This window comes from Candida orthopsilosis (genome assembly GCF_000315875.1).
Source record: "Candida orthopsilosis Co 90-125, chromosome 1 draft sequence".
Taxonomy (NCBI): Eukaryota; Fungi; Ascomycota; class Pichiomycetes; order Serinales; family Debaryomycetaceae; genus Lodderomyces; species Lodderomyces orthopsilosis.
This window is the reverse complement of record NC_018292.1, coordinates 461608-474282: the sequence shown is the minus strand read 5'-3', so window position 1 is coordinate 474282 and position 12675 is coordinate 461608. Positions and strand designations below refer to the sequence as shown.

General features: G+C 35.4%; 4 protein-coding genes across 4 annotated transcripts; 1 reads left to right on the top strand and 3 right to left on the bottom strand. All coding sequences in view use genetic code 12, as the record gives it.

Moving 5' to 3' along the window:
- Positions 1–2454: 2454 nt before the first annotated feature.
- CORT_0A02050 (Dem1 mitochondrial exonuclease) lies at positions 2455–4803 on the bottom strand (the record flags this gene model as incomplete). The annotated part of the gene is made up of 1 exon (XM_003865988.1): positions 2455–4803. One exon carries the CDS (start codon positions 4801–4803, stop codon positions 2455–2457), a length of 2349 nt encoding a protein of 782 aa, XP_003866036.1.
- Positions 4804–9209: 4406 nt separating this feature from the next.
- CORT_0A02040 (hypothetical protein) lies at positions 9210–10460 on the top strand (the record flags this gene model as incomplete). Its single annotated transcript, XM_003865987.1, has 1 exon — positions 9210–10460. One exon carries the CDS (start codon positions 9210–9212, stop codon positions 10458–10460), a length of 1251 nt encoding a protein of 416 aa, XP_003866035.1.
- Positions 10461–10592: 132 nt separating this feature from the next.
- CORT_0A02030 (hypothetical protein) lies at positions 10593–11636 on the bottom strand (the record flags this gene model as incomplete). Its single annotated transcript, XM_003865986.1, has 1 exon — positions 10593–11636. One exon carries the CDS (start codon positions 11634–11636, stop codon positions 10593–10595), a length of 1044 nt encoding a protein of 347 aa, XP_003866034.1.
- Positions 11637–11847: 211 nt separating this feature from the next.
- On the bottom strand, positions 11848–12486 carry CORT_0A02020 (Ret3 protein; the record flags this gene model as incomplete). Its single annotated transcript, XM_003865985.1, has 1 exon — positions 11848–12486. The coding sequence occupies one exon, from the start codon at positions 12484–12486 to the stop codon at positions 11848–11850; it is 639 nt and encodes a 212-aa protein (XP_003866033.1).
- Positions 12487–12675: the final 189 nt, after the last annotated feature.

Sequence of the window (12675 nt, the reverse complement as noted above, 5' to 3'; positions counted from 1 at the left end):
TTATGAGAACTCAGTTATATCTCAATTTGATTGGTCTAAGCATATTATATTGTCTTGGTATATGGCAAATTGCAAAATAGTAATGCATCAAAAAGTAGAACTTTGAAAGAGAATACAATTTGACCAGTCCAACAATCCCTCCACAGCTCCTCTTAATGTGCCTTTAATGGGCTCAGGTGCACCAATCGGCCCTTTACGTCCACACCTCTTTGGGGCCGTATGAATAAGTCCGTGGTAGTTCAGTAAAAAAATGTCCGTTTTGTGGTTCTTGAAGAAAAAACCGAAAAGTCGTGCAATATAATTTTTTTTAAAAGAAACGTTTCCTAAACCTTTTTCACGACATTTTTATCTTTTATAAAGTTTAAGCTTTATCCCTGGATGAAGAAGAAACTTAAGTAGCAAAAGTATGATACGGTTTGGTAAAATGGACAGTATATGGAGTCACAGAGTGGCTACTATATGAAGATCGTATTTGGTTAGTGGAGGCGATAATTTATGTTGCTACCAACCTCTTAGAAAGAAAAACTAAATAAATAGAAACACTATATTTACAATAACCGGCCAATCGGAGTACACGAAATACAATAAATGGACATAAGAAATGTCGTCCTGCATTTTCCCCAGATTTTCGACATTTTTTAAACTAAAAAATTGCTTTCTATGTGCGTATTTACGTCATTCTTTACAAAAAAAATTTTCAGTTCCCAATTGAATTGTGTCCGGCACTACCCTAATATCCGAAAAGAAACAGTGGTTCACAAAGGAAACTCCGGAGTTTTATCGCCAAAGGATGTGTGTGTGTGTGTGTGTGTGTTCTCTACCTCATGATTTCTACGTTGTAACTGAAAATGTCCTCTACTGTATCCGCTTTCTAGAGGACTATTCGAGCTAAAAGTCTATTTTAAAATGTTTGAGTAATCCACCCCCACCCACACCCACACCCACACAATGCATTAGTGTTATTAAGTGGTGCATTTAAATGATACCAATTAGAGTATAAACTAGAACTGTGACCAACTGATTTACACTTCAAAACCAACCCCGGAGTCCATGATGTAGGAACCTACGCATTATAAACAATTGAAGTAAGTGACTTTGTTCACCTAGTGCTCTACACCAGCTAGAACCCAATGTTCTTCCTCCATTTTTTACCCTGAGTCCTGATTATGCCTATCACAACTTTCTAGAGTTTCTTATTATCCTCCTTTACCCGACCCAATGTCGTATTCACTGTTCTGGTTTTGCTGGATATTTGCTAAAGTCAAGAAATTTTATTCATCAGGTAGCAGTTACACAAAATGTGCTGAAAATCTCGGAGTTTTTTTCTGTGTAGCAAATTTGTGGGGGTGGGGCAAACACATACAAAAAAAAACACACCACACTAACATCCGAAAATAATTGTATAATATCATTCACTTATAAAACTGCGAGCACTAAATATGGAAGGTTTGCATTAACACAAGTCCACTAAGGTCTTATACCCTAGAGAGGGAGCTCATTAATTTGATTCATGGAGTTATCAGAATCTCTAACGATAGTAAGGCTGTAAGAAAAAGAGTCTAGCTTGACTTTAGATAATCTAGTGTTACAGGTTTAAATTAGAACCTCGATCAGGTTTAAAAGCGTAGAGAAATCTATTATTGGGCTTTCAATGTTTAAAGTGTTTTTAGTTTTGTTTAGTTTAGAGTTACCTTGAATGTAATTTAGCTAGCCTAACGGACGTTTTAATATTCTAGTGCAAACTGTACATATATTTTCAAGCCTTTTGGTCAACATTTTTCACCAAATTACCAAAACATTTTACTAGCAACATCCATGTTGTATAATATTGGTAACTCGGCCGCGAACATCAAAAATCATTTTATACCTAAGGATGAGGCAAGTGATGGCGGGTAAACATATGGTAGCATCTCGATTTTATTTAATTGTTCAAGAATAAAGCTTCAAAGATAGCGCTACCAAAATAACTTTCTTCAACTGAAAATTTTTTCCCTTTTCTCAAGGCAAACTTCACAGTCATCTAACCACCAAACCACAATCATCTAACAACAACTAGAAAACAACCGTATATACTCATTTTCTTGAAATATACAAACTATTAAACAAAACACACATCTCATCAACTCTTTTAGATCAAAAGAAAGAAATAAGAAAGGTTAGCAATTGAGATATTTTCTTCAAAATCCATTTCACTTTTCTTTATTTTTCTTCTTGGGACTTTATCTCCGGTTGCATGTCTAGCTTAGGTGTACTCGGTAAACGAATCCCATAAATTGAAGCCTCAATTTCCTTAATTGGAAGTAAAGGAAAAGGCATTTTAACAGAGAGATCAATGTAGAAATTTAATGGATTGATCTTTTTGAAGGTGTCTTACATCTGAAGCGTAGTCAAATCTCTACAGCTATCATCATTCATAATATAAATAAGTTTTAAAACTAAACTACTAGCTGCTCTTTAAACAATTTTGCCTATAAACTCTCTTAATTTAGGACCAACCATCTTCCGTTTATATATCAAATCATCAGCTTCCCCTCTACCAACAATACATTTCAGTTTGAATTCACAAAATCTACATTTGGTTTTAGAATCAGCAAATTTGGGCAACATCTTTCCGAACCAAAATCCAAATGCCAGATTCAATTCTAATTGGATTTCTTGTTCTTTGTATTGATATTGACAAATTTCAAAAATTTCATGAGTTTTAGCATTGTGGTATTCCACTGTGGTAGCATCATTAGTAAAGTTGTTGAACAAGTGGAAAAATTGTGCTGATCTTGCTGCTAGATATCGTAGTGTTGGCGGTGTTTGCCATGTTTTCAAAAGTGGTTTCATGTAACGAGAATAAGGGAATGGTTGATTGGACTGTGATTCCATTTGTTCTAGCTCGCCCAAGTACGATTTGTTTGATGGTGATGTAAATGAAAATTCATCTGCATTTTGGAATAATAAATCAAATCGAAAATCATCATGGTGTGGAGGAACCGACTTGTCCATTGTATACCTCTCAATCTCCAATACAGATATTGATTCGGTCAACTTGTTCAATTTGACATCTTCATCAAATGGTTCAAAGCCAATTGGTTCTCCATTACTCAATTTCACAAAATCGTTATAAAACAAGTGTGGATTCAATCGCAACATTTGCAAAACCATAATTGGGCTCAATGGTTTATCAATATCCAATTTTCTTTTAACTCCATTTTCAAGTAACCCACGATACGTGAATTGAGGATTTTTAGTTAATCCGTTGAAAAGTTTGCGATAGAGAAAAGTTTGGTTTCTGGCACCATTCAAAACTGATTGTTGTGGAGGTAAACTATCTTCACTTCGAGTCTTGACGTCCGATATAACAAGTGATAAATTACCATCACGATTATACTCAGTAAGTATCTTTTGTGTCTCGGGTATAAACTTGGTCAAATCAATCACGGGTTTAAGTCCCGCTTGATCTTTACCAAATTCGAAATCCATCATATTTTGCATCTCAGTGACAAATGTTAAATCAGTTGGATCTTTATGATTTCCAAACTTGAATAAATCGACAATTGCCGAAACAAGCACCGAGTTATCCAATGTCTCAACACCATCTTGTGATTCAATGAATTTTAGTTTGTTCAGATCGATATATCCATGAATAGGAATCTCTCTAGCTTGTGAGTTTGTTAACAACGCAAATAATCGGGCAATTACTTTATGGGACCAGTCATTGGCTAATTTTTCTTCCTCGGATATCGTTAGCATTTCCTCTATGGCTTTAACAGCTTTCTCAACATCTAGATTAATTATCAAGGAGTTTTTTTGTGACCTATTTTCTTGTCCTTCATTCAATAACCCTGCTTTGGCCTTTAACTCCCTCTTTAATGAATATGCCTTTTCAGAAACAAACATCAACATGTCCATAATATCAATCAGTGGATGAGTCTCTTCCTCCAAAATAGCATGATGAAGAGTCCCTTGCTCCATTGCCTTTGTAGGAGGTGATCGTGGAGATCCCGCGTAGACTTTATAATACTCTCGCATTTGACACCAATTATTGACTAACAACTTCGTGGCTGCTAATCGTGCTGCTTTTATTATTGACGGGTCAGCATTGTGTTTGGTATAAAAATTGAATGGGGTATCATTTGACAGAAGTGGGCTCACTATGGGTAAGTTTTCCGAATGTGTCAAGTTCCAATTATTGTAAATGTTGCGTAAACTTTCATTTTTATTGAAAAGAAACTCATCCTTTGATGCTGTTTGTGGTGATGGCGGTGGCGAGGGTGAAGATATTGTAGCTGCTTTGACTACACTCTTCTTTGTCTTTGTCAGTTTGGTGGAACGTTTCTTTGTTGTTTTAGCTCTAGCCTTGATTGCTGTTGCCGTGGCGGCTGATTGCTCAACTTGTCTAATGATAGCTTGTGCATAAACTTCTTCTTCTTTATTATTGAGATGGGCTTCAAAATCACGAATTTGGCCATGGGTGAACTTTGGTTTCTGTTTCTCGATCTTGAATAAATCATCATCATAACCACGTTTATGCAATACACAAGCACCACCTTGGATCTCAGCCGACTGATCATTATTTAATCTCTTACCTTGATATAACAACAAGCCGACAGCGTCGTCAACACCATCAATTTCTACCTGCATCCTTTCCGTTGTTGTCTTTTCCTGATCAAATTCCAATTGTTGTAATTTACGACTGACACGTACATTCGAACGCAGGATAAATCGATAACTGATAAGTTGCCCAGTATATGCTATGCGCAACCTGTTGAAGCCGTTGTAAAATAGTTGTCGATATATTGGTCTATTTATCATAAAATCAAATAAGTATGCCCTTTTTTATACACAATGAGTCTAACCAAAGAATCTCGTTGAGTTCACTCCTTTTGGAAATTGGTAATTTAGCCAGATAGGCGTTGCTATATATACCAGTGAATTTATCGATACTGGTTGACTCTCTTGGTGGTTATCTAGCTATAATGAAACGTGAAGCAGACGTGTTTCGTGGGATGAACATTTGCTTGTGGAGTTAGTGATGGGTGGCTATATCAAATGATAATTTTTTGCAATTTTATTGCGCGTGTATTTGTGATGACGAGTTGCCCGATTTGGACAAGACAATGATGGATGATGAAGCTATTATGAAATTTTTAATGAAGCCCTGGGACAAGTCGTAAACCGTTCTGTGTATGATTTGCTGAGCTCTCCTTCAAAACTGAATACATCTTAAAACGATTTCCAAGATGGTTGTAAGTCTATAATGTCATAGTCATCACAGCACCTGTTCAGACATTGGCTAAAGTTCATGGACTTCCCCAACAAATTACTGCAACCTACTTTACACACCGAGTGAAATTAGCAAAGAGCTTGTCACAAGTATTGTCTGATGCCGCGCTCTCTTTACAAATGCGTGTGCTTGTCTATACACGGAAGAAATAAATCACATAGTTAGCGAATCATAAGCTTTTCAATTGCAAAACAGTAAATAACTAGCCAAGAGTTTCATAAGAATTTACTTTGCCATACATAGAGTGAATAGCATGCTTCCCCATTCCTTTCTCAATATTTCACATGTGAAAAACACATGCACCTCACTCTTCTTCACGAAGTACATATGCTTCTACTCTTCCCTCAATTCGAGTAAAATCGTGTCCATAATAATCACAAGTGAAATAAAACCTCAATTGTTGGATATCACAACATACACGAATTTGCCTTGGCAAGTAATAATAAACTTTAATAAGAACGCCCAAAACGCGTCTTTTATAGAATAGGAAAGGTAGCTGGTGATTAAAACTACTCACACTATAAAATGGGAGTCAAATACCATTTGAAAGTACCAGCAATAATTTACTTTCAACAATCTTCCGTCATGTAAGCATGGCGCCTCATAATTTTGTTAATGTGGAACGGGTTTTAAAGGGAACATCGCGAACCTAATTCTAAATACCTGCCAAGTAGGGATTAGTCATCATTATGACTAAGGAGTTTGGATTTGTTAATATTTTGTTGAACTCTATATGATCATTGAATGGGCATATTTGTATATGAAATTGTGGATTCCAAGTACTGTCAACGATACTTGAATTTTCTTTGGAATTAATGGCCATTAGTTCATAGTTACTCTTTTCAATACATGGTCAAAAACGTATTCATCACTCCTGGCTTTGGTATGACACTTTAAATTGAAGTCTATGTCTTTCTCATATTCTGGGATGCATTAAAAACACTGTGGAATTTGGGTGCTTCTAACCTTTATTTAATTAGCAACTTGTTTGATCCAGTCTTATTGTGTCTTCCACCTTCTTTTGCGAAAGGTTGAGCGTTCAACAGTATAGTTATACCACCATGATGAATATATTAAGAACAGTTTTCGTAGACGGTTCATTACCGGTTATCAAGTTGTTGACATGAGCTACTTTGCCTTTTGAAAGAGGTCATTTGGAAACTTGATCACAATGTATATTTTAATGTTAAATGACTAATTACAGTGTATGTAAATGTTCAAAAGTGTAGATTCCATAGCCTCTTGTTCACAGGCACTTTCATGCCACAAATGAAATCCTAAAAGACCTGGTTCATCTTGACTTGCAAAGAAAATTATTTGACATCAAAGCCAGAACTTTCTTTTCCTCTATTACTCTTTGAGGTAATAACATTTGCAGTATTTCTAAGAGCTGAAGCATGGTGTTGATTAATTTAGCTGAATACATACTCTATGTAATTATCTGGCAAATCTGCAATATAGTAGACAGTCGTTGTTAAAAAAACTCTAGTTAAAACACTCTTTCGGCTTCTGACTTTGATTTCATGAATACCTTTCTCAAGGCAAATTGTTGCTCAAACTAAAATTAGGCAAGAAAAAGGTCCTTGTTACATTCAAAGATTAACACCATTTAGTCGTCCCAAGAAAGGATCGAAAGTTTACTGCCTTTTCGATTGATAAAGTTTCAAAAATGGGATAAGTACAGAAGCGATCGTAATTGCTCAGGTGTGTATTGCAAGCAAACCCCTCAATCTTTTTCATGACATCAAAAAGTGATGAAATTCTGTTGGGTAAACCAGTGTCTGTCAACGGACTTCAAAACGGAGTTCAATATTATTGCTTTATGAGACTTCAATATCCTATGATATTGAATAACACAAACTCTTAACCTAATGTAATAATTTAACCTATTTGGGGATATCTTATCGTATATTATAATAAAAAGTTTTTTAGTTGCGAAAAAATGAAAAGTCAAGAAATTAAACGCGTATTTCGTTACACAAGAGTTCAACATTCAATTCCTACTTGGGTTAAATTGTGAAACTTTAATAGAAACTGAATGATGGAAGTACATACTGCTGCACAGTACCTTTGAAACGGCTTATAATTGTGAAAAGATCAGCAAATGGTCATCAACGTTATCTTACATCACTATCTGGTCCATTGCGCATAAACTGTGAGAATACCTTGTAGATACCCCTACGTAAACGAGTTAAGAAAGATCCAAAGCCTATCTACTCCAATATTGGCAGTATCTTGCATAAGTTCCCAAAAGCGAAAAGTTTAATTCGTTTTAGTCGTATGATTTAAGGTCATTTGTTTGACTAAAATCAACTATAATTTAACCCAATTGAGACAAACAGCGATAGAGAGATTATACTAGCAAAACGAAAAACAATCGAGTTTGGTTGCTATAGCTCTGCGTTGTCCTCTCTAATAAGCTTTTTTTTAAGTTAAACTTTGCCTTCGTTATTTTGATTCAAATTTTAACATGGTCTTTGAAATAACTATCTACACATTCTATCAATGTCAGTGTCACAACAAACACCTGTTTTGAAAAGCAATCTTTATTGTTTTCTTTGGTATGTGGTCACGTGTGACCACATAGGACAAGTCACATAACAAATAAGGCTGTAAACAAGTAATAAAACATATATGGAAAGAATTTGATGTGTTATTTCCTTGACTAAATTGTTCCTTGAAACACTCTCTTCAGTCAAGGTCAAGATAATATCACAACTTGCTTTAATTCCCTTCTCTTACTTACAATTGCAATAATCACTTTTAGAGTTTGGTCTTGTCGTATGGCATTAATTTGGGAAACAATTGTCCACAGACGCGTATAGGGAGCAGGTATACATTTGTGATACATCATCTATATCTCTATCTATATACACAATGTTACTTTTCCTATTCTTTCCCCCTTTCAATAAAGCGTTTCTTTTGGAAAGTTAAACAAAGCAGGTCAAAAAATCCCGCAAAAAGGATACAATGAAAAAATAAATTGACCCCTGTGTGCCTTGGGAATATCACACAAACTGATTGGAGATTTTATTCCCGTAATATCCATCTAACCAAAACCCTGCTAACCATATGTTCCACATACATAATCTCGGTGAATATACGTATGCATATGCATATGCATGACCCAATCAGAGTGGGTATATGTTTTGAACGAACTAAATGAGATATTGAATGGAGTCCCCAAAAACCGGAGTTGTTGGTAATCATTTGACTGATATAGAACTTCTAACAAACAAAATGTTGGACTCCGGTCTCATCTAGAGGCTTGGCGGTATTATTTAGCATTTACGGGTGGCTTTATGAGTACGTTGAAATAGACGCTGAATAGAGGTAATGTTATGGTGATCTTAGATTGTGTATGATTACATAATTAATTGCGTAATATTTTCACTAATTTTTTTCTCTTTTTGCTCAACAATTGGAAAAACCCTCTTTTAATCTGCAAAATGGTTTCCACATGCCCCCCACTTCTTCTTATTCTTCTTTCGGTCTTTAATTATCTTCACCATACTCAACGTTAGTATATATATCCTCTGATATATATTTACAGAAGGCTAAAGAAAAGAAAGAGCTATCAGAAAGCTACTAGAAACAAGGCGCTTAATAAAATTTTAAATTTTCAGGTACAACAACCAGAACAAACTTTACAACACGCGTCCTTTTTATTGAAAGTCACAGCCACGGACAGCAATTACTTTTACAGCAATACGTCATATAACGAAAGAAGATAACAAAGTATTGTCCTTATTACTAGCTCCACCTGTTTTTTTTGAGATTCACAAACCAAAAGTTCGTTTTTAATAGACAAAAGTACCTTGTATCATTATTACACTTTATTGGACATAGTTTATCAGTTATTGCATTTCAATTATCATCGTAATCATAACCACATATTATCTACTGCATCATCATAAACAGAAATCTACTCACCATGATTAACAAAAATTTAAACTTACATTTGAAACTAAACAAGATGGAATTTAATCAACCGTCGATATCCACTCCATCAGGATTAAATTCACAACCATATACGCCAATAGATCAAACTTTGAAAACGCCCTTGGAAGCTCCAGGTCAATATCCATTTAACCCACCACCTTTACATCATCAAAACTCATACAATAACCAAAATACAATACAACAGCCAGGTCAATATGGGCAAAATCCTTCGTTTTATCAAAATCCACAATATGCTGAATCTGATGATATATTGACTGATATTGATGAGCCAGAGAGTAACAACAACAACGCTAGCTCTAATAATTCATCACTTAAAAGGCCACTGTATCCCATGTCAAATGGGATGAAAAATACATCAATATCAAACTTATCATTGAATGAAATGAACTTGATGAACTACAATGCACAACAGCTGGCTCAAGCCCAGAATCAACCAAATAATGCATCCATCAGATCACGTTCATCACTGTTGAATCTTCGTAAACAATCATTAACAAGAAACAATTCAAACAATTGGCTTCATGTTGGTAATATCCATAGTCTTCGTCCAAGAAATAGCAATGCGAGTACGGATTCTTTGGATTGTGTACCTATACAAGCCAATTTATTTAATGGTGGTGGCTCTAGTGCTAGTAGTACACCACCACATTCTGCTGGTATTCAATCACAACCTCAATCAAACTATTTCCCTCAACAGCAAATACCTGCAGGTGGTGGTAATATCCAATCTCAAACCGCATATTTCCCACCACCACCGCCACAACAACAACAGCCTCAAGAGTATAGAGATATAAACTCATCAGCTCCATTTGCACTTCCACTGGCACCACCACCATTCTTGCAGAGAAGTAGATCAAGTACATCAGGAAGTTTGGGTGGTCCATCAGTGCCATATCATTTAAACACTGAATCAGCGAATGCCCAAGCTTTGAATAGCTTGAATGGAAGATCAAGTTTTAACTACTCAAACGCAAACGCTGTTGGATTTGCTTTGGATTCTCCATTTGAACCCCATCCACATTCTCAACCACTGCAACAATGGGCCACCCAACCATGTGCACAACAGTATTCACAACAGAGGACACTGCTGTTGCTGCTGCAACTGATGCAAGATGACACAACAGTGGATGAAGCTAGATTCAATAGTAATTTCAATACTAATTATGTTTCGCTTAGTGAAAAGAAACGAGATTCCTTGAAATTGAAAAGAGGTATGCATTGAGGAAAAGGGCAAGGGCATTTATCTATAGAATTTTAGGAGTTTAAAGGTAGCTGGATATATCACAATACAAATACAAATATTTTAGAAAGATTATAAATGTTTCAATGTTTATGTGCATTCGAGATATCTTTTCTATATTTCAGCCTGTTGCGCAGTGGCAGGTTCACTATCCTCCATTTCAACATCAGCATTTTCATTATCATCACCTACTTCAATATCATCAGTAAGCAACTGCTCTGAGTACTTGATATTATAAGGTAGATATTTCTCCAAATCCGCTTCTTTTTTAATCAACTCATCAACGACACTACCGTCTTCACCACCACCTCCAACGACATTATTGATGCTATTATCCTTTGGTTTAACTTCTTTAGTTATTGGCTTAACAATATAATCGTTCCAATCACTATTTTTAACACTCTTTATTTTCAATTGTAAATCTAAATCCAATTCATTTTCATCATTTGCACCTCCATTAGCATCTTCTGGGTTTGACCTACGTACTTGATCTTGTAGATACTCTTCAAACTCATCAGCTATGAATTCAGTAGCGTAAAGATATTTCAACTTATGACCTAGCTTTAAATCTTTTTCTAACAAGTGATTCAACCATTTCAATTTGTTACTATGAGTGGATAATTGGGTGTCGTCATTTTCGCCTTCTTTACTATTATCGTTATCCTGTTTGGGGTTTGTTCGGTCATTACGCAGAATAAATTGATGATAGATATCTTGTGGGTGTTGTTGATCTTTATTCTCATCCACCTTAAGTTCTTCCTCATCAATAGCAGTTTTCTCAAGTTCTCTCTGTTTCCTCTTGGAAATATCTCTAATTTGATCGCCATAATAACTCATTACCCAATTCCGAAACAGATTGATTGATTTAGTATTATACTCCAGTTCATTAAAGAACGAATCATGTATCTTGTTACTCTGAGTAGCTTTTATCAACCCCATATCAATCATTGCTTGCATTACATCTTGTACGTCCGGTGAATTAGTTCTTGTTCTTGTTAAACTACAGTCTATCGATTCTGATGTTAGTTTGGTCAAGTAGATGATATATAATGATGTGAGTGTGTTTAATGTTGACGGTTTACATTTGTCGAATCCTTGTGTCTTTAGTATTTGAGCTATTGATATTCGTAGTAGGGAGAAGTAGAATGAATCTTCCATGACTAGGGGAGGGGCTAAGGTAATTGTAATACTGGGTGGTAGATGAAGTTTCGTGGTGGTTAGTTAGTGAATGTGTTGATATTTTCCATCTTCTCGGTTGAGTACATTCATCACATCAATCTACAATCGACCTATAACAATAGTATATTCAGATTTCCCTGTGTATACTACACTATCAACTAATATACAATATACAACAATGCTTCCCTTCTTACAACCCTTGTTGAAATCTTTCACCCAACTTCTTACCAGCAAAACTCAAGGCATTAAACAACCCCTTTTCACTCAAATCAATATTCTTCAAATCAACAACCCCGGCAGCTCCCGAACTCACCGGCGCATTAGTCACGCGTGACACAATAGTAGCTGGGTCATACTCCAATATGATACCACCATCATCAATAGTCTCATCAATAGCTAATACTACCAAATCATAATTTTCAATAATTGTAGCTTTATCAACGGTATTGTTTAACAATATAGTTAATGACTCAACTAAATTCGACAATGTTGAGTACATGAGACATTCATTTTCATTTATTGGAGCCACGAGTATAATTGATGCATCGTTAATTTGTTTATATACAATTAAATTGTTATCATACAAGAGAATATCTTGATGAACTTTATTGATTTTGGAAAATAATGATTTTTCAAATTTCAATTGACTGATGGATTTAGACGAAGTGGATGGTTTGGCAGTTTTGGGGTTACTGCTACTAGTGTTGTTGTTGTTGTTGTTATGGTCATTGTCGGTTGGTGGTGTGTAGTATTTAGCGTATAATCTATTACCTTCATTGTCTAGTATTAGCAATGCTGATACTGTGTATAATGATGTGTTCAATGACATAGTGGAGTGTATTGTGCTATAGCTTCCAACGTCTATGTTTGTTGTTGTTGAGTTTTGTTGATTCGTTGATTGAAATTGAAAAAATTCAACAGCGTCAAAATGCACCACGCTGTTGTTTTTATATACAGGACACAACCGAAATAGTTGCAACTAAACCACATCCAACTAACAACAATGAAGCTACTACAT